At 40.4% G+C, this 21,552-nt stretch overlaps 1 protein-coding gene across 7 annotated transcripts in view; it reads left to right on the plus strand.

The window, feature by feature from the left end:
* HEPH (hephaestin) overlaps positions 1-21,552 on the plus strand; it is a 67,769-nt gene that overhangs the window by 39,647 nt on the left and 6,570 nt on the right. For all 7 annotated transcript variants that reach the window (XM_045191274.3, XM_045191273.3, XM_045191271.3 and 4 more), the window contains 7 exons: positions 1,059-1,198; positions 2,160-2,291; positions 10,900-11,006; positions 12,076-12,301; positions 14,608-14,747; positions 15,622-15,784; positions 20,629-20,673. In XM_045191274.3, the coding sequence (XP_045047209.2) occupies positions 1,059-1,198; positions 2,160-2,291; positions 10,900-11,006; positions 12,076-12,301; positions 14,608-14,747; positions 15,622-15,784; positions 20,629-20,673 (953 nt within the window). The remainder of the gene's footprint in view (positions 1-1,058; positions 1,199-2,159; positions 2,292-10,899; positions 11,007-12,075; positions 12,302-14,607; positions 14,748-15,621; positions 15,785-20,628; positions 20,674-21,552) is intronic.

Below are 21,552 nucleotides of genomic sequence, written 5' to 3' on the forward strand. Positions count from 1 at the left end.
TAATCATTCTCACATATCAAGAAAGGGGAAACAAGTCCAAGGAAAGCAGCACTTGTGTCAATGACCTGGAAATTGTGTACATCACTCTCTCATACCCCGTTATCCTGAACTTGTTCATATGGCCATACCTACGTACAAGAAAGTTTGGGAAGTATAGTCTCTTGTTTGGCAGCCATGCGCTCAACTAAAACCTAGGTGATTCCACTACTATAAAAGAAAAAGGGAAGAATAGAAACTGAGGTACGGTTTAACAATTTCCAATAGAGTTTATTTTTGGTACTCTCACTATCCTTTGCCAACTCTTGCTCTTTATGTTGGTCATTAAATGTTGAAGCCTATTTTCTAACTTGTTATGCAACCTACCTAGAAAAAGTGACTATGCTTTTCTGAGCCTTGGTTTACTCATCTTTAAAATGATGTGATATACTTGAAATAACTTGACTGGAAGGAGGTAGAGAAGGAACATCAGGCTTGAATTCAAGTTCTGGCTCTCTTTCTGGCCGGCGTATCAATGAAGATATGTCCTGTCACCTCTGAACCTCTGAATCCACCTCTGGGACATACCTACCTTACTAGCCTATTGGTAATGTCAAATGATAAAATAAATAACAAAGATCTTTGTAAACAGGAAAGCATCCTATAAGGAGAAATCTATAAGATTTCTATTTGTCCCCCATCCCTTACCCTCCAGCAGCAGAAGCAGTTACTACTTTCCTGCCATATGTACCTTGTCCTCTCATCAAATGAATTCCATCTAAGACATCATCAAGGCTAGAGCTAGAGACCAGGCCTTCTGATTGTTATCCTAGTGTTCTTGCCATATAAATTTTAATACAAATTCCTATTTGGATGATGGCAAACAAGATAACATAAATAGACATTGAAATCTACCATCTATAATTGCATGTATGCAGCCAATATGTTCAGGAATATTATATTAGAAGAGGTAGGCCCCCTCCTTCTTCTATCTGTGACATGAACTTGGGTCTGACCTCGCTTCCCTGTGGGCTTAAGGCACTGAGGGCCAGGTGCTGATACCAGTCTTTGGATTCCTCTAGTTATGGTCACGTCTTTCTGAGCAACAAGGATGGGCTACTGGGTTCCAGATACAAGAAAGCTGTATTCAGGGAATACACTGATGGTACATTCAGGATCCCTCAGCCAAGGACTGGACCAGAGGAGCACTTAGGAATCTTGGGTAAGGGAATTCCACTTTCTTTTTTTAAATTAATTAATTTATTTTTATTCAGTTACAATTGTCTGCATTTTCTCCCCTTCCCTCCACCCCACCCCAGCCAGTCTCACCTCCCTCCCCCACCTCTACCCTCCCCCTTGATTTTGTCCTTGTGTCCTTTATAGTAGCTCCTATAGACCTCTCTCCCCACTATCCCCTTCCCACTCCTCTGTGGCCTGTGATGCTCCCAAAGGGGCTATGCCACATCTGGAAGGCCTCCCATTTCCCATTATCAGTTTTTCTTTATGATGTACTGGAACTATAGTCATATTTTATAAATCAGCCATGAAAATAAGCAATCAAAGGGAGGAATTCATGAATTCTGTTGCAATCTGAACTAGGTTTTTCCAGGTCTCTATATCTATGGATTTCTGAGGATGATAGATTTTTTTTTTAATGCTAAAGGCAAGGGAATGTAGAAACATCAAAAAGTAGAAAAATGGTACAGGAAACCAGTATTAGCCTTGTACCCAGTTTAAGTATTGCTTCAGTTTCTTCACTTTTGTGGGGGCCAGTGAGTTTCCTCATTTTGCCCTTGTACAGAAGGGATCCACTAGCCCTTTAGAGAGCCCAGCAATTCTGTACTCTATGTCAAGGTCTCACTCCTAATTAACAATTATTACACAGAGCTCCGATTCTCTAGAAATTTTGGGTATTATTTAGAGAGAGTTGGGATGGGAAAAGTGGGGGTAATTTGAGATACAATTCTGTTGATGAAGTACTCTTATGTGGGTAGAAGTATCATTTTAAGGGCTTCTGAATTTAAAAATGAAGCCAGTCATGACTTTCAGCCCAGAAGGATTCTTTCTTATGGCAAACCCCTAATTCCATGGAGCTCCTATGTATGTCCCCTTCTTTAAATGCCTTTAATGTCCCTGTTCCACTACTCCACTAATGAGACTTTTCCTTCTTTTGCATATATTAGGTCCACTTCTTAGAGGAGAGGTTGGTGATATCATAACTGTGGTGTTCAAGAATAATGCAAGCCGCCCCTACTCTGTGCATGCCCATGGAGTGCTAGAATCTAGTGCTGGCTGGCCACTGGCTGCTGAGCCTGGTGAGTGGAAATACTTAGTGAAGGGAAAAAGGATGTGCAGCACTTCTTCAGCCCTCTGCCTTGATCTTTAAAAAATATGCTCTTAGAGAACTGAAGCAGGAGTATTAGCCAAGACTAAGTCACAGCCTGAGGTTGTCCCTATGAAATACTCATTTTTCTCAGTCTTAAAACAGGCTACCTTAGTTTTTTCTTTTCAAAGTTTCCCTTAATGTTGCTTACACTGGAGCCTTATCTTTATACTGGCCTTAACTCTGAATTCAGATTTAGCTTCTAGCCCTCTCTAGAACTGAACTAAACCTTGGCTATAGTATGAGCTCCTAATCATGGGTAGTTACCTGTCTCAGACCGCGAACTGGTCCCTGACCCCAGTAAAGTTCTTGTCCCCTTAGTACAGACTGAACCCTAACCCCAGTAACACACTAAACTCCTGATACTAAATGTAGGGTGCTCATAATCTTGACCACATTCTCTTGCAGTCATTCATTTATTGAATAAATACTTACTGGAAGCCTACTGGATGCAGGAACAAAATAAGAAGGTATTAATATGGTGGGAAATAATACTTGTTCCTACTCTTTAAAACTTGGGCTATTATGACAGAGACACAAGTAAACTGGTAATTGTAACATCATGTTTTAAGTGTTAAATAGGAGTTTTTAAAGTGTGGTAGATAGGTGTAAAAGAGGGTACCTAATATATGTTTGGGTGGTCGTGGTCATGGCTGGCTTCCCAGATGAGGTGATACCTCAGCTGAGATCTAAATTATTAGTTCTCAAATTTTATCTTGTATCAGAATCACCTGGAAGTCTTGTGAAATAATAGATTTCTGGGATCAACCCCCAGAGGCTCTGATTCAGTAGGTGTGGGATGGAGCTCAGAATTTGCTATTTTAAACAAAGTTCCAGGTGGTTTTGATGTTGCTCTTCCAGGAACTTACACTTTGAGAACCACTGATCTAAAGGTTGAGGAAGAAGTATACAGTTAAAGGGATAGTGTGGGACAAAAGCAAGTAAAAGGAAGTTCAAGATGTAGGGAATGAAGTGTGTAATGATCCAGTAAATAAGAAAGATGAAAGTTTAAGCTGAGGAAAGGGGATAGGTTCTAAAAAGACCAATGAGGTAGAATAAGCAGGATTTGGTGATTAACTGGATATTGAAGGTGAGAAAGAGAAGGATTCTTTAAAAAAAATCTGTGTTTTTAGAAAAAATTCTGAAATGATACCCAGGTTTTTGGCTTGCACAACCCGGTAAATACTGATGCCATTCACCAAGATAAGGCACATGGAAGGAGACAGGGAACATGAATTGAGGTGGAGGAGACTGTATGATGATGTGTTCACTTTTGCATTAGTTGAATTTGGGATGTCTGCAACACAACTACATATAGATATCTAAAAGGCATAAAGCTCAGGAGATCAGGAGAAAGGTATGATGTGAAGGAATTATGTAACAGGCATCAATATTTTTGTAGTAATTTAAGGCAAAGAAATGAACACAGTTACCCCAAAAGAGTATATTAAATGAGACAGTAAAAATTCTAGGAAAAGACCCTGAGGAAGACTAATTTTTAAGGGAGTGCACAAATTAAAAAGTAAGCCAGAGCTCTGGCTGGTGTGGCTCAGTGGATTGAGTGCTGTCCTGAGAATCAAAGGGTTGCCAGTTCCATTCCCAGTTTGATTCCTAGTCAGGGCACATGCCTGGGTTGTGGGCCAGGTCTCCAGCAGGGGGCACTTGAGAGGCAACCACACATTGATGTTTCTCTCCTTCTCCCTCCCTTCCATTCTCTCTAAATGTAAACAAATAGAGAACCAAGATGGCGGCGTAGGTAGACACACTGCGCCTCCTCGCACAACCAGAACTCACAGAGGATCGAATGGCAGGGAAGTCCGACACCAAGTAGATAAAAAAGAAACATTCATCCAGACCGGTAGGAGGGGCGGAGACGGGCAGCCTGGGTGGAGAGGACTCGCATGGCCGTGGTGGGACTGAGACTGGTGGAGTGTGGGACGAACAGGGCAGGCAGTCTGACCACTAGCAGACCCTGCAGCCCCACATTCATGTACAGATAAACTGAGAGGGCCGGACTCAGAGTGGCAGAGAACAGGGCAGGCAGAGCGGTGGGTAGCACCCCACGGCCCCACACTTGAGCACAGATAAACCGGATGAACGGCGGGGAGTGAAGCAGACTGCATAACCCAGGGCTCCAGCTCAGGGAAATAAAGCATCAAACCTCTGATTGAAAGCGCCCGTGGGGGTTGGGGTGGCAGCAGGAGAGACTCTCAGCCTCACAGGAGAGGTCGTTGGAGAGACCCACAGGGGCCTAGAGTGTGCACAGGCCCACCCACTCGGGAACCAGCACCAGAGGGGCCCAATTTGATTGTGGGAAGCGAAGGGAGTGGCTGAAACCCGGTGGAGAGTGGAGCAGGCGCCATTGCTCCCTCTCAGCCCCTCCCCCATGTACAGCATCAGAGCACAGCGACCAGCGTTACCCCGCCCTGCCCTGGGAACACCTAAGGCTCCGCCCCTTTAAGTAACAGATGCTCCAAGACAAAAAAAAAAAATGGCCCAAATGACAGAACACTTCAAAGCTTCAGAAAAAATACAACTAAGCGAGGAAGAGATAGCCAACCTATCGGATGCACAGTTCAAAACACTGGTTATTAAGACGCTCACAGAATTGGTTGAATTTGTTCAAAAACTAGATGAAAAAATGAAGGCTATGCCAAGAGAAACAAAGGAAAATGTACAGGGAACCAATAGTGATGCGAAGGAAACTGGGACTCAAATCAATGGTGTGGACCAGAAGGAAGAAAGGAACATCCAACCAGAAAAGAATGGCATAGGAACCTCCAGGACATCTTGAAACGTTCCAACATCCGAATTATAGGGGTGCCAGAAGGAGAAGAGGAGGAACAAAATATTGAAAACTTATTTGAACAAATAATGAAGGAGAACTTCCCTAATCTGGCAAAGGAAATAGACTTCCAGGAAGTCCAGGAAGCTCAGAGAGTCCCAAAGAAGCTGGACCCAAGGAGGAACACACCAAGGCACATCATAATTACATTACCCAAGAATAAACACAAGGACCTACATCCAAGATTACTGTATCCAACAAAGCTATCATTTAGAATGGAAGGGAAGATAAAGTCCTTCTCAGATAAGGACAAGTTAAAGAAGTTCATCATCACCAAGCCCTTATTATATGAAATGTTAAAGGGAGTTACCTAAGAAAAAGAAGATCAAAAATAGGAACAGTAAAAATGACAGCAAAGTCACAGTTATTAATGACCACACCTAAAACAAAAACAAGAGCAAACTAGGCAAACAACTAGAACAGGAACAGAACCATAGAGATGGAGATCACATGGAGGGTTGTCAATAGGGGAGTGGGAGGGGGAGAGGGGGGGAAAGGTACAGAGATTAAGTAGCATAGATGATAGGTGGAAAATAGACAGGGGGAGGGTAAGAATAGTGTAGGAAATGTAGAAGCCAAAGAACTTATAAGTATGACCCATGGACATGAACTATAGGGGGGGAATGTGGGAGGGAGGGGGTGGGCAGGATGGAGTTGAGTGAAGGGGTGGAAATGGGACAACTGTAATAGCATAATCAATAAATACATCAAAAAAAAGTAAACAAATAAGAATCTTAAAAAAGAAACCCCAAAAAGTAAGCCTGAGAAAAAGTAAGCAAGATGTTAGAAATAAAACCAAGAGTGTAAGATATCTAAATGTTTTCTTTAAAATGTTTATTTTGCTTGTTATATAAAAGAGGAAAATTTCAGTTCAGTAGGAATATAATGATTTATATATCTACTTATTTTTAAAACAAATTCATTGGGGTGACATTGGTTAATAAGATTGTATAGGTTTCAGCTGGTACACATTTCTATGACACATGATCTGTATATTGCACTGTGTGCCCACCACCCGAAGTCAAATCTTCTTCCATCACCATGTATTTGACCACCTTTACCCTTTACTACTCCCATACCCTGTTCTTTCTAGTAACCACCATACTATTGTCTGTATCTATGAGTATTTGTTTTTCTTATTTGTTCATTTGTTGCTTTCAGTTTTATATCCCACATATGAATGAAATCATATGGTTCTTAGCTTTTTCTGACTGATTTCACTTAGCATGATATTATCAGGGTCCATCCATGTTGTCACAAATGGCAGTATTTCATCTTATGGCTGAATAGTCTTGAGGTTCAGTTGGCAGGCAAAAGGCTAGGAAAATGTCTTCTGAGTGGGCAGTGAAAAGCATCTACCTTGTATGTATATTTAAATATATTTCTTCCCACTCTCATAATTTCCAGGGCTGAATAAAATATTTTTTCCATCTCTTTACTTTCAGTCTCTGTATGTCTTTCTAACTGATTTTGGTAGGCAGCATATACATGGGTCCTCTATTTTTCTCCATTCAACTACCCTCTGTTTTTGGTGGAGCATTTAATTCATTTACACTTAAAGTGATTAGTGATAGCCCTGGCTGGTGTGGCTCAGTGGATTGAGTGCTGGCCTGTGAACTGAGACGTTGCTGGTTCATTTCCCAGTCAGGGCATATGCCTGGGTTTGGGCCAGGTCCACCTTTGGGAGTGTGTGAGAGGCAACAGATCCATGTATCTCTTGCACATTGATGTTTCTCTCCCTCTTTCTCCTTTTATTCCCGTCTCTCTAAAAGTAAATAAATAAAATCTTTAAAAAAATAAAGTGATTATTGATAGGTACATAGTTATTGCCATTTTATTCTTTATAATTATGTCACTGTTTATTTTCTTTCTTCTTCCTAAAGAGCCCAATTTAACATTTCTTTTAATATTGGTTTAGTGGTAATGAACTCCTTTAGCTTTTTGTTGTGAGGGAAGCTCTTTATGTTGCCTTCAATTGCCTTGCTGGGTAGAGTACTCTTAGTTGTAGGTCCTTGCTTTATATGACTTCAAATATTTTATGTTGATGCCATCTGGCTTGAACTGCTTCTGTTGACAAATCAGCTGACAGTCTTATGGGAGCTCCCTTGTAGGTAACTGTCTTTCTGTTGCTGCTTTTAAGATTGCCTCTTTGTCTTTAACCTTTGCTATTTTAATTATGATGTGGCTTGGTGTGGGCCTTTTTGGGCTCAACTTGATTGGGACTCTGTGCTTTGTCTTTCCCCAGGTTAGGGAAGTTTTCAGTCATTATTTCTTTGAATAGGTTCTTCATTCTTTGCTTTTTCTATTCTGATTCTGGTACCTCTATGATGTGGATATTTTCACACATCATGTTATCCTAAAATTTGCTTAAACTGTTTTTAATTTTTAAGTTCTTCTCTTTTTTTGCTTCTCTGATTGGGTGTGTCTTCTCCTATCTTGTTTTCCAAATCACTGCTGCTTCATCCAGCCTACTGATTATTCCTTCTATTGTATTCTTCATTTCAGATATTGTGTTGTTTATTTCTGATGGTTTTATGATTTCTATGTCCTTTGTCATACTGTTGAAATTTTCACTAAGTTCCTTGAGAATCTTTATAACCATTTTTTTGAAACTCTATATCTTGTAGATTGCTTGCCTCTATTTCATTTAGCTCTTTTCCTGGAGATTTCTTTCATTTGGGCATATTTCTTTGTTTCCCCATTTTTTACTGCCTTTTTGTGACTGTTTCACTGTGTTAGGTAGATCTGCTATGTCTCCTGGTGTTGATAGGGTGGTCTTATTTAATAGGTGTACTGTAGGACCCATTGGTGCAGTCTCCTTGATCACCTAAGATGGGTGCTCTAGGACTGTCCCTTGTGTGGGTTATGTGAGATCTCTTGTGTAATTGCATCTCAATTGCTATCATCTTGTTCATGTGTGGGGTCAACCCTCAGGCTGGCTAGCTGTGAAGACTGACCCAGACCACAGTGTATGATCTGCTCTGAAGGTGCTGACCACACAAAACAGAATTTGCCTCAGCAGGGTCTGGTGCCAGCCGTTATCTTCCTTTGCATGTGCTGCTTGTGAAGCTAATTGAATCCTGCTCTTATATTGTCTGCAGCTCACCACTGGGTGTGTTGGTTCTGGGGCCTCTTGGGAGGGCTTGTTGCCTGTGTGTGGGAAGGACCAAACTGTGCACCAAGGTCAGCTTTCACCAGCCCCGAGCCTGGTGGGTGGGTCAGCAAAAGGCCCAAGGAATCTGCCTTTCAGCTGCCTGTTAGGCCCCATCTCTGAAAGAACCTCTGGCAATACCTGAGTTTCATGAAGTAGATTCTCAGTGATTCACCAGGTAGGGGCAAGTGGTGTTCACCAGATTAATATAGGTTCCATTTCCTACTATAAAGGACACATGGACAAAACCAAGGGGGAGGGTGGAGGTGGGGGAGGGAGGTGGGTTCAGCTGGGGTGGGGTGGAGGGATGGGGAGAAAAGGCATACAACTGTAATTGAACAACAATAAAAATTAAAAAAAAAAAAAAAGAAATGTAAATTCTTAGGCTCCCAGTGTGGACCAGCAATCCACATTGAAATAAGTCTTCCCTGGGATTGATTCAATGCCTGGTCGAGTTTGAGAACCCCTGGATTAAATAAATTATGGGACAACTAAACAATAGAGTACAATGTAGCTAATAAAAAACATGGAAAAATATGTTCACAGTATAATAGGTAAAAACATATATCATGTAAACCCAGTTTTGTAAACTTGCTATATGCATATATTCATGGTCACACCAAATGATACACACCAAAATGTGAACAATATTTATCTTTGGAAAAGAGGTTCCCCCAACCTTTTGTTTACCTTTATTTTCTAAATGTTTTACAATAAACATAAGAAAATGTTTTAAAAGTAAAAAAAAAAAAAATATAGGTTCCATCTCATTACCAGTTCTGGATCTGAGGCCAGTCAGCAAAAGTCCCAGGTATGCAAAGGCTAGATGCCACCTACCAGGGGCTAACAGATCTTTGTGGTGGGGCTGGGTCTCAGAGTGTCATCATGGTTAGACTAGCAGAGTTCATTAGGCTCAAACCAACCAAGTTTGGCCATGTGAAGGGAGAACTATGCATTGATCATATGTGCAAGGGAAAAGTGTTTCTCATCCTTGGACCATGTAACTCAGTCTGTCCTCGATTCAGCCTGTACCTCTTGAAGAGCTCAAGCTCAGCGCTAGGGTGTGGCTGGGAATATGGATGGAGGGGCTAGTTGATCTTTTGTAAGGGGCATGCACTGATCAGGCTTGTAGAAAAGTGGGGAGAATGGCCCCTGCTCCAGAACTAGACAATTCAATCACAGACACCTCTTGAGTCTTTGCAAACTTTACATCCCAGGCCCACACACATGATTTCTCCACAGGGCATTAGCTCTGCAGGGTGATGCAACAGAGAGTCCAGAAAGTGGGGCTATTGCATTCCCCTCATTTTGATGATATAAGGAGGGGAGTGCTCCATCTAGGAAACATGGCATCTGCTGTATGAGAGAGGGACTCTGCACAGGGACCATGGCAGCTATCCCTTTAGCTTTCTTCCCAGAGCCACAAACTCTAGTCTCTCCTCACAGGACTCTAATATGCTCTGCACTCCCTCTATTGGATCCTAGGGTGAGTGGCTGTGAATGAGATTTTGTGCACTGGCCCTTTAAGAGGTATTCTGGGCCGTTAGCTGACTCGCTTTGTCCCTGTTGGACAGAATCTGTGATGATTTTCACAAGATGTTATGTGGGTGCCTCTTCAGGGCTCTGGACTGGGAATCCTGGCATGGGGTTGTGACCCCATGTTCCTCAGGGGAAACATTTGCAGCTGAGATATCTTTCTTGAATCTCAGCTGCTGCCTGTGCCAGTGGGGCCATCCCTTTCTACCAGTTTTGATGTGGCTTCTTTTGTAAATCCATTGCAAGACTTCTGTTTAGTTAGTCTTCAGATGGTTATGCATGTTGATTGTTCTATACTTTACTTGTAATTCCAGTTCATCCCAGGAGGAGGTAAGTGTAACTTCCCCCTTCTCTGCTGCCATCTTGGATCCTCTCCTTGTATACTTAATTTCTGATTGTTTCTTTCTTATGTTTTCTAATTTCATTTTTATTTTTACTATCTCTTTGTTTATCCCTGTGTTTATCCTGCTCCTCAGTTTTTGAATCATCCTTATAACCATTGTTTAAAAACTCTGTATCTTGTAGATTGCTTGCCTTCATTTCTTTTAGTTCTTTCTTGAAGTGGGAGGGTGGGACTAGTATTAAAAGTCATCAATACATGGATAGTAATTGACATCAGAAAGGCAGATGAGAATTTCTATGGAGAGACTATGGAAAAAGATTAGAAGAGGACTAGAGGCAGAGATTTGGGGAGACAGGCCCATATAGAAGGAAGCAGCAGGAAAAGAACAAAACAGATTCAAAGAAGGGAGGACACTATAAGCAGAGAGTATAGTAACAAATGATTAGGCCTCGGCCTTGAACAACAAGGTTCATAGAAGAGAGGCTGAAGATGTTCTAGGAGGGAGAAGAGCAAAATCACACAAAATAAAATAAAAACTGTTATGAAAATGATGGAGAATGATCTTAAAGGTCTTGGGACTCACCCACCATAGCTCTTAGGAAGACTAGGGAGTTGGAAGAAATTTCTTACCTGGTCCAATTAGAGATCCATATTACTCTTCCTAGGTGAAGTTCTTACTTACAAATGGAACATCCCAGAAAGATCTGGCCCTGGACCCAATGATTCCGCTTGTGTTTCCTGGATTTATTACTCTGCAGTAGATCCCATCAAGGTAAATACAATATTGGTTTCCTGAAGGTGAGTCTCACAAATTGGCAAGCTAACTGGCAAAAGGAAGCTATTAAGTAGGTATAGTAGGAAGCCCACCCTGAAATACTGAAGCCAAGGGTTTGGGGGAAAATTTCTTAAATGTATAATTTATTTTAAGAGACAGGAAGAGAAATTAAGGGAATAGGTAGCACCACATGTTTGACCTGAGCATTTTCTTCTTTGTTTCTTCTTCTTGGATCCTATAAGCCCTCATTTAAAAAGCCTAAGTTTGCTTGTCAAGAGATTGGGGTTATAGTCTCAAATTTGGTTGTATCTTGCCTTTGGAGTGACTTTAAATCAGTCATTCTGTTTCTGTGTCCTCATCTAGAAAATGGGTTTATCTATCTAGCTGCCTCTGTACAGCCAGATCTGAGCAATCATTTATTGAGAGCCTACTGCATTTTTAACATTTTACTTGGTGTTTGGATGATACAAATGTAAGATAGAGTTCCCATATTCAAAGAGTATGATCTAGTTGGGGAGACAGATGAATATAAACTATAATGCTAGCTATATATATTATCAGTTCTTTAAAATCACATAATAGTTTTACGTGAGTCCATAAGACAGGGATTTCTAAAGCTTGGAGAAGGGGATGAATGAGAGGGAAGCTGAACAAGGCCTCACAATGAATGGAAGTTGTGTGTACTTTGAGTCTTGGAAGATGAATAACAATATGCCATAAGATAAGAGATATGGCAGAGGGGAGGACTTTACAGGAAGAAGAGACAGCATGAGAAAAAGGAAAGTTCTTTCAAAAAAGAACTTTTGAAAGTTCTTGGTGGGTTTGGAGATCAATGAATAGGCTAGCCTAGGTAAAACATAGGTTATATAGCACATCTTACCTGTATCCCAAGATGGTTGTGAGGATAAATTCAGATAACATAGTAAAGATGCTTATAAATGTAATACATTATGATGAAGTTCTGAGGGCAGAGGGGGCTTGGATGTCAGTTGGTCTTCCTGTGCAGCACTGCCACCCAGGAACAACCTCATATCCTTCACTGTCTCTCACTTCCTCTCATTTTCAGGACATGTATAGTGGCTTGGTGGGGCCCTTGGTCATCTGCAGAAAGGACATCCTGGAGCCCCATGGAGGACGGAATGACATGGACCGAGAATTTGCCTTGTTATTCTTAATCTTTGATGAGAACCAGTCTTGGTATCTGGATGAGAATGTGGCAACCCACGGGCCCCAGGAGACAGGCCATATCAACCTACAGGATGAAACTTTTTTGGAGAGTAATAAAATGCATGGTCTGTAGAAAATAACCTAACTCTCTTCTATAGAACTATGCACTAATTATATAGGGGTATCTGATAGACCCATTACTAAGGGGACATCATTCCCCAAAAGATATGAAGGCAGGAAGGTGGAATAAGGACAAATTGGAAGAAATATCTCATATTATTTCACATTTATATACACAAGCAAATATGTGGTCTATAGTAGACCAGGTGCCCAGAAAGCAGGAAGCTAACTCTGTGAAGTTTCTGTGGTGACACCAGCACATTTGAACATATTACAAAAGGCAAGATGGACATTTATGACCTTCAATGTATTTGGTGAACTGGCTGCTGAGGAGTCCTCTGCTTGAAAATCCTGGATTCAGCCCCTCAATATCATCTTATTTATTTACCACTCTGAATCTGATATCTGCTTTTTCTATATAGACAAATGGACAGCTTGTCTTTTAGTCTATTTTTTAAAATAAATTTCAATTTACAGATAAAAGAATTGGAGGAGAAAGCCTCAAAGAGAAACATACTTGGTTATATTTCATACAAGGAAAATTTTTTGATGCTTGAGTGAATTTTGGAAAGAAATTGTGCCTGCAAGCCTTCCTTTGTACTAGAAATATGTGTATCTCTACAAAAACAAGACAAAATTTCAAATAAGATGAAGAACTTAAGTGCAATGATATGGATGAAGTGATTTCTCACTATCCCTCCTAATGTAATATTTCTTTTGAGCATAAGGTATAGCACTGATAGTGACTCTGATGAAATTCAAATGTAATATTTTATTGCCACATGGATTCTAGTTATTTCTCCTTGATGGATATAGAAACATTTCACATTAGAACAGGTGTTTTACAAACGACAAAGTGAACTTTATGTCCTGTCAAATCAGAGAAATTGCCCAGGACAAAAAGGAAGTAAGCACAGTTAGATTATACTAGTTCAGGGGTTGGGCAATTGCAAAGTCTTCACGCATCAGTTGCTCTACCTTATCAGTCTATCAGGTATTGGTTGAGCGCTTTTTTAGTGCTGACATTAGAGATCAAAATTAATTAATGTTGGGGTCTGAGGGCAAATGGACAATATGTTTCCCTTCTCTTTCAGATTTATGAACTTATTGGGAAAGACAAAGAGATGCTTGAGATCAAATGTGGGCTTATTGAGAGGACTAATTGTAAAACTGAATTTAGTTCTTTAATTAAATGGCGTTGCTAATATTCCTCTGGTAATGGATAGGTTTTCTACCCTGTCATTGACATAGGTGGCCAACATTAGCCATCCTTCTTTTCAAGGGCAGAATATTTCCCACAATGAAATAGTAAATCTATTTGCACCCCTTTCTATGGTCAGACAGATTCGAGAGAGGGAAGATTCAGAAAAGGCTAAGTTGAGCCTGTTCCTTTTCTCAAATTCATAGTTTGGAAGGGGTAAAACAGAGATGACTATGAATACTCCTTTCATTATTTTTCTTCTTCAGGTGTAGAGTGGAAATTACCTTTCTTCTCTGAGAAAATGAGAAGTGGAGGAATATGTCCTGGGCATAGTCCTGGAAGCATTGATTAACATGGCAATGAGTAGTTTATTGTTTTTAGAATATAGGATGTAGCCTAGGAAGAGGCAACTGAGGCCCATGCATTAATATCATTATTAATTCCAAAAATGTGACAAGTCTTTTTAAACATTTATTATAAACTCAGGTGTCTGCTGGGTGTTCTGAGGAATGCAAGGAAATGAGAGTACTATAGTACAATCATTTCCCACTTACTAGGAACCTAGAGTCTAGTTGGGAATATGGGTGCAGGAAATGGGAAGTGCTTGAGAGGAGCTAATCTAAGAAGTGTTCTTGGAGGAGGTGAAGGTTTGACTAGGCTTTGAACAGATGGATAAAAAGAGGTAGGGTTTTGGGGAGGGAAGATCAAAAGCATGAGAAAGGACACAAAGAACATGCCTATTGAGCCATGTGGGGGATGGTGAATAAATTACTGTAATTGGAACAAGTGTGTTGGATAATGGAAAAAGAGTCTTGGAAAATGTTTTGGGGCTATACTTTTAAAGACCATGTTTTCTGAGCTGAGGAGCCATGGGCTTTATCTTTTGGGCAGGAGAGAGGTATTTTAAACAACAGAATGGCATGGTCATGTTAGTTATTTAGAAGACCACTCTTATAACACCAATGTGGAAGATAGACTGGAAGACGGATGGAGCATATATAAGAACATTTAGGAGGTTATTGCTATTATCAGAGATGCTCGGGGCTAACCCTAGGACAGTGTCAATGGGAAGTCAAAATAAGAGGGATAAGACTTTGTATTCTCTTGCAGCCATTAATGGAAAGCTCTATGCCAACCTCAAAGGTCTTACCATGTACCAAGGAGAACGGGTGGCATGGTACATGCTAGCCATGGGCCAAGATATTGACCTGCATACTGTCCACTTCCATGCAGAGAGCTTCCTCTATCGGGTGAGCTGGAAACAGGGCTGAGTCCCTCAGCGGTGATTAGAGGAGTACTTTAACACCCACTGAGGAAGAATGGAATAGCAGAGAATAAGATAAGAATCAGTTTAAAGAGCAGAGGTCTTGTATATGGAGAATTGAGCTGGAAATTCTGCTTTATGTATCCCAGTGTCACTTCTCTCTAGGCTTTAGCTTTACACTCTGATATAGAAGAAATAAGTGGCTTATTAATGGGGTAAGGAGATTGAAGAAATCAATATAATTGGATCTCAGTAAGGAGTTGAGACACAAAGAGCAGTTATTCCAAGATCTAGGAATTTCGGAGTGTTGTCTAAGTCTCTGAAAACACTTAATCCATTATAAGAATTTCAGTTCAGGAGCTACATGGAAAAACATGTAGATTTTGAAGAAGATTTAGTTTTAGGAGAAGGGGCAAAGTTAGAGTCATTGATATATAGACATAAAGATCTGGAAGTACTGACAAAGGTGATGATATGAAGGATAAAATAATTTGAGTTTCATTGCTAAAGAAAGTATGTGGCTCTTTCCCATAGGTCAAGGCTTAAGCCAAATTCCCCAGATATCAGTCTGCTGAAAAGTGTGGAGACATTACTTTTTAGCCTCTTAGAAGTAACTGTGCTGTCTTTTATTTTGGGATACTTTAAGAATAAGTAGGAGGAGAGAGAGAGGGTACCCTCTATTGATTTAGTCTGTGTGGGCAGGTTCATTGGAAAGATCGATTAGATGGAATTTTTAAACTGCTCTCTGGTCTGAATTGAAGTCCCATGTCCCTGATGTGTATTTCCAAGACTTTTGGTTTTTAAACACTGTTATGTGATTTCTATACCATTCACTTCCTCTTCACCCAAATCTCTTGCAGAATGGAGAGAGTTACCGGGCAGATGTGGTGGATCTGTTCCCAGGGACCTTTGAGGTTGTGGAGATGGTGGCCAGCAACCCTGGAACATGGTTATTGCACTGCCATGTTGCTGACCATGTCCATGCTGGCATGGAGACCCTCTTTACTGTCTTGTCTCAAAGAGGTGAGGACTAACTACCCAAGTTGTACCATCTTCTAGCATTTGTCTAGCTTATTGAAACCACATAATCCTAAAAACCACATAATCCTGTCCTTCTGATCCTAGAAGAACCATAACTTAATACAGAGCATATCTCCTAGGTGCTCTCCCATTTAATATTTCCTATTCTCCATTGCCCCCTTGCTATTGCCTCCTTGTAATTTCTTTGACACCTGTTGAGCTCAAATCAATTAAAACAGTCTGTAACTGCTTGGGCTCTGTCATTGATGCCTAGTACAGATTTTCTTCCTTCGAAATATTTTTATTTTCTGTATAAATTTATTATTTAGAATTAACTAGAGTCACAGACTATTTCAAGGAATTTTGCTAATGAATCCAGTCTATAAAAATAAGAAGAAATATAATTCTAATAATCACCCTTTAGTTGATTTTGTTTGTGGGGATTGTGAAAGGCAATTCTTTCTGACCTGGCACAACTCTGGCTAAGGCTGGAAAGAAATATTGGCCTTTCCACTGTGGAAAACAGTATGGAATTTCCTCAGAAAACTAAAAATGGAACTGCCCTTTGACCCAGTAATTCCGCTGCTGGGATTATACCCTAAGAACACTGAAACACCAATCCAAAAGAATCTGTGCACCCCAATGTTCATAGCAGCACAATTTACAATAGCCAAGTACTGGAAGCAACCGAAGTGCCCATCAGCAAACGAGTGGATCCAAAAACTATGGTATATTTACACAATGGAATTCTACGCAGCAGAGAGAAAGAAGGAGCTTATACCCTTTGCAACAGCATGGATGAAACTGGAGAGCATTATGCTAAGTGAAATAAGCCAGAAAGTGAGGGACAAATACCATATGATCTCACCTTTAACTGGAACATAAGCAATAGAAGGAAAAAGCAAACAAAATATAACCAGAGTCATTGAAGTTAAGAACAATCTAACAATAGCCAGGGCGGGGGTGGGGGGTGGGGGCGGGGACAGTGGGTAGAGGGGATTACAGGAACTACTATAAAGGACACATGGACAAAACCAAGGGGGAGGGTGGAGAGGGGGGAGGGAGATGGGTTCAGTTGGGGTGGGGTGGAGGGACGGGGAGAAAAGGCATACAACTGTAATTGAATAACAATAAAAAAAAAAATTAAAAAAAAAAAAAAGAAATATTGGCCTTTGATATAGCTTATCACAGACAGAGTTGCTACCAAGAGTAAAAAAGAGGTTTTTTCTTATCATTTTTTAATATGGAAAGAGAATACCTGTGGTAGTTTCTTTACCAATAAATTTTTGCTAGTCACCAAGAATGCAGAAAGGTAGGCTGTGTTGGATTTTATGCCTTTGGGTTATTAAAAGGTTAAGTCCCTCACATCTTTTTTCTTTTGAGATTTTATTTATTTTTAGAGAGAAGGAAAGGGAGGGAGGAAGAGAAGGAGAGAACCATTGATGTGAAAACCAATGGGTTGCCTCTTGCACACCCTCGACTGAGGACCTGGCCTGAAACCTAGGAGTGTATCCCAACTGGGAATGGAACCAGTGACCATTTGGTTAGTGGGAGGGTGCCCAACCCACTGAGCCACACCAGTCAGGGCTAAGTCTCTCACTTTTTAAGCCTTTTGACCTGAGTCCAGCTCTCAGCATTATCTCCCTTTCAAGAGGCCATATAAAATCTCGTGGAGCCCACAGGAATCCAGGAATTTTTTCCCCTGTGCTTTTTTTTTAAGTGTCATATGGTTTTGAAAAGTGTTGGTATTCAGGTACATATTCTGGAGTTGCCAGCCATGGCGGTACTCTTGTCAGCAGGAATAGAAAGTGGAAGAAAGTCTTCAGGCATACAAACAGACTTAGCAAAATTGTAGGGATTACAATTCTGCTATTTACCCTCTGGGGGCAGGGGTGGACAAATAATTGCACATTATGATTTTCTGTATGTTGGAAAATCTTTGTTCTCTGGTAACCCATAGAGCTAAAATGTGGCTTCCATGTACTATTCTAGTACTATTTTCCACCACCAATATAAGTACACAATTCTTTGTTGTGTTCAGTCAGTCCTTAGAACCAAAGTCAAATGACGAACTAATGTGTCACCAAGATGCCATAGATCTAAGATAACAGGTATTCATGTATAATGATGGGTCATCTCAAATAAGAGACCATCTCAATTCATATGATCCGGGAACTTCCATGAACAAGGATAGTTCATATCTCTCTATGAAAATAAGCCAGCCCATAAATCTTACCTATTTGCCTTTTTGGGTTTTTTTATGACCTACTATGGCCAAATTCAATATTGCTCCAACTACATATGTGTTGAAGACAGGGAAGAAAGACTTGATTGTTGGAAGAAGGCTCCTGATGAGGAAACATGAGATGAAAACCAGAGCTAAAATGAAAGATTAGACTGGAGTAAGGTCATTGTTTTACCTAAAAGAAAAGAGAATATAAAAAATAAAAAGATCAATGGGTAGGTTTGGGTGAGGTGCTTTACAGAAAGTTAGAATATTTCTCTCTTATGGTCTCTTTTCCATCTTTGATAGAGGAAACAGAGTCATCTGCTTGGAGTGAACGATAGGTGGTTGGTTAAGGGGCTTGACAAGAGTGGACAAATGTTTGAAATAACAACTCTGGGAAATGGGAAACAAAAGTTTACTCTGAGTAATGAGAAATTAATTAATTATTGCCAGACATCAGTGAGGGCTTAAAATTGGACACAAAGAATACTGATCTTTATACTTGTGTGATTTTTTTCTCCACCAGCATTTAGCATACCAGACAAAATACAGGCAAATTATAATTACTGGGGTTTTTGTAGATAATTATAACACTCCTGGTAAGTTTATAGTTGAAGTGACAGAACGTGGAGTCTAGCCTGACCAAGAATGGAAGAAAAGATAGGATAAAGCTGAGAGGTTCTGGAAAAAAATGCAAGAGTCCAGGAGCTAGAGGTCTTCATGAGAAAGAAACAACAAGTGAAATGAATAAATAGCATTAGAGTACAAAAAAGGTAGAAGGCTGTTGTTAAATTTTAGATTTCTGAGATGGAGCAGTTCTGCATAAAAAGTCCAGTGTGACCATGGGAGTAGGTAATAGAATTGGAGTAGATGTGAAAAATTTGTTGGAGTTAAGAGCTCCAGAAACAGTGAGGCTTGAATGTTGGATGATAGGTCAATACACATGGTGAGAACTGAGGAAGAGGAAGACTGCACCAGGTATCAAAGACTTCCATGAATGAAAATAACTGCTATGTAACAGTGACAAGTGTGTTTTTTCTAGCTAAATAATATGAACCTCAAAAGAGATAGTTCTTTTTTTTAATTTTTATTGTTATTCAATTACAGTTGTATGCCTTTTCTCCCCATCCCTCCACCCCACCCCAGCTGAACCCACCTCCCGTCCCCTCGATTTTGTCCATGTGTCCTTTATAGTAGTTCCTGTAATCCCCTCTTCCCACTGTCCCCACCCCACTCCCCCCTGGCTATTGTTAGATTGTTCTTAACTTCAATGTCTCTGGTTATATTTTGTTTGCTTTTTTCTTCTATTGCTTATGTTCCAGTTAAAGGTGAGATCATACGGTATTTGCCCCTCACCGCCTGGCTTATTTCACTTAGCATAATGCTCTCCAGTTCCATCCATGCTGTTGCAAAGGGTATAAGCTCCTTCTTTCTCTCTGCTGCGTAGAATCACACCAGTCAGAGTGGCCAACATAAACAAATCCACAAACAAGTGTTGGAGAGGATGCAGAGAAAAGGGAACCCTAGTGCACTGTTGGTGGGAATGCAGAGTGGTGAGGCCACTGTGGAAAACAGTATGGAATTTCCTCAGAAAACTAAACATGGAACTGCCCTTTGACCCAGCAATTGCGCTGCTGGGATTATACCCTATGAACCCTGAAACACCAATCCAAAAGAACCTGTGCACCCCAATGTTCATAGCAGCACAATTTACAATAGCCAAGTACTGGAAGCAACCGAAGTGCCCATCAGCAAACGAGTGGATCCAAAAACTATGGTATATTTACACAAAAGAGGTAGTTCTTTAAAAAGGAGAGGAGCAATAATCTCAAAGCACTATTGAGGTTATATAAAGGAACTATAGTCCTTAGAGAAGAACTCAGCCTCATTAAAGCAAGCAGAGGAAGAAATATTCTGAGAACAGGTTGAGTATGTATGGGTATAGTCTGAGTATGTAGGGACTTCCTGAAGTGAGAATGGAAAGGGTGGCAAAGAGAGCAATTATGCTAAGTGAAATAAGCCAGGCGGTGAAAGACAAATACCATATGATCTCACCTATAAGTGGAACCTAATCAACAAAAAAAACCAAACAAGCAAAATGTAACCAGAGACATTGAAATAAAGAACAAACTGACAGTAACCAGAGGAGCAGAGGGAGGGGTACAATGTGAGGGAAAAGGGGAAGGTCATCAAAGAACATATATAAAGGACACATGGACAAAGCCAAAGGGGGGTAGGATCAAGGGTGGGAGGTGGGGGTGGCTGGGGTGGGTAGGAGTGGTGGGGGAGAAATGGAGACAAACTGTACTTGAACAACAATAAAAAAAAGAGCAATAATGGGGATTGAAGAAGTGACAATAAATACATAAGTAATGCAGAGGGATGGCTTACCTTTTTGGACTCCTAAACCTATGCTCTCACTCAAATTTTGTGTCACTACCCAAAATCAAATTTACATACCAATATTGACTTTGACGATAAGTTAGTTAATTCCAGGTATCTTCATTTTTCGTTACTATATCACAGATTCCTCCAACCATTGCCAACCTCCCATTGTGAGCCTGTGGATTTATAGTAAGAAAACAGGACTAACCTCTTGTCTTTTTTTTTCTCTCTCTAGAACACTTAAGCATTATCACCACCATCACCAACGAGATTGGAAAAGGTAGGAAGAGTGATGCACAGACTAGGTAGTTGTACACAACATGCGTTTGTGGGAAGATGTGGTGTTTTTAAAATATGGGATTCACATGGCTGAAAGATAGACCAAAATACTAGCAGAAAGCATTCTGAGATTTCTGAGAGACTTCAAAAGTATCCCAGGTTCAAGTTCCCTCAATAGGTTTATTTGCTCTGGTCTCATCCCCAACTTCCTGAGTTGAAGGCTGATATCTTAGCCTCCCACCTAATGTGTGGGTGGCAAGAAAATTCAAGGTATTGGTGGTTCCGGCATGAAGAAGCTGTAGCACAAACATAAATTCCTGTAGGGACAGTATGAAACTACAACAAATACCATGGAGTCTGCACCAGGTATTTTTATTCTTGCATCTATGAAATATCAAATAGTTGGCTCTTTAGAAACAGCCATTTCTTCTCTTCAAGAAATTACAAATTCTTGTTCTATGTATCCTAGATCCAAATAGTGCTTTCAATCTTCACCCCATTTGTGCCTGAACTAAGACTCAGAAAGATTAAAACAGTTATGAGCACTAGAAGGACATTAGAGATAATTGGTTTAGTCTGGAAGTTTTTCAATTATGTTTGGAAAATTCCTAATGATCTGCCTATGTATCTTATAAACTGACAACCAGGGAATTAGGGTATATCCTGAAGGGGTTGTGAAGAGGTAGGGTGCGACTGAGAGAGTTGAGCACCATACAGACATATGTATGTATTTCATCTTTTCTCACTTCTGTAAGGACATATGTTCATCCAGTTAAACATTCATTGAACAGTTTCTGAGTGTCAGGGACACCAAAGAAACAAGACATAGATACTACCTTCCAAGAGATTTGTGTCTAAGAATGGAATTAGACAGAGAAGC

The sequence above is a fragment of the Desmodus rotundus genome, chromosome X, assembly GCF_022682495.2.
Source record: "Desmodus rotundus isolate HL8 chromosome X, HLdesRot8A.1, whole genome shotgun sequence".
NCBI classification, from domain to species: Eukaryota; Metazoa; Chordata; class Mammalia; order Chiroptera; family Phyllostomidae; genus Desmodus; species Desmodus rotundus.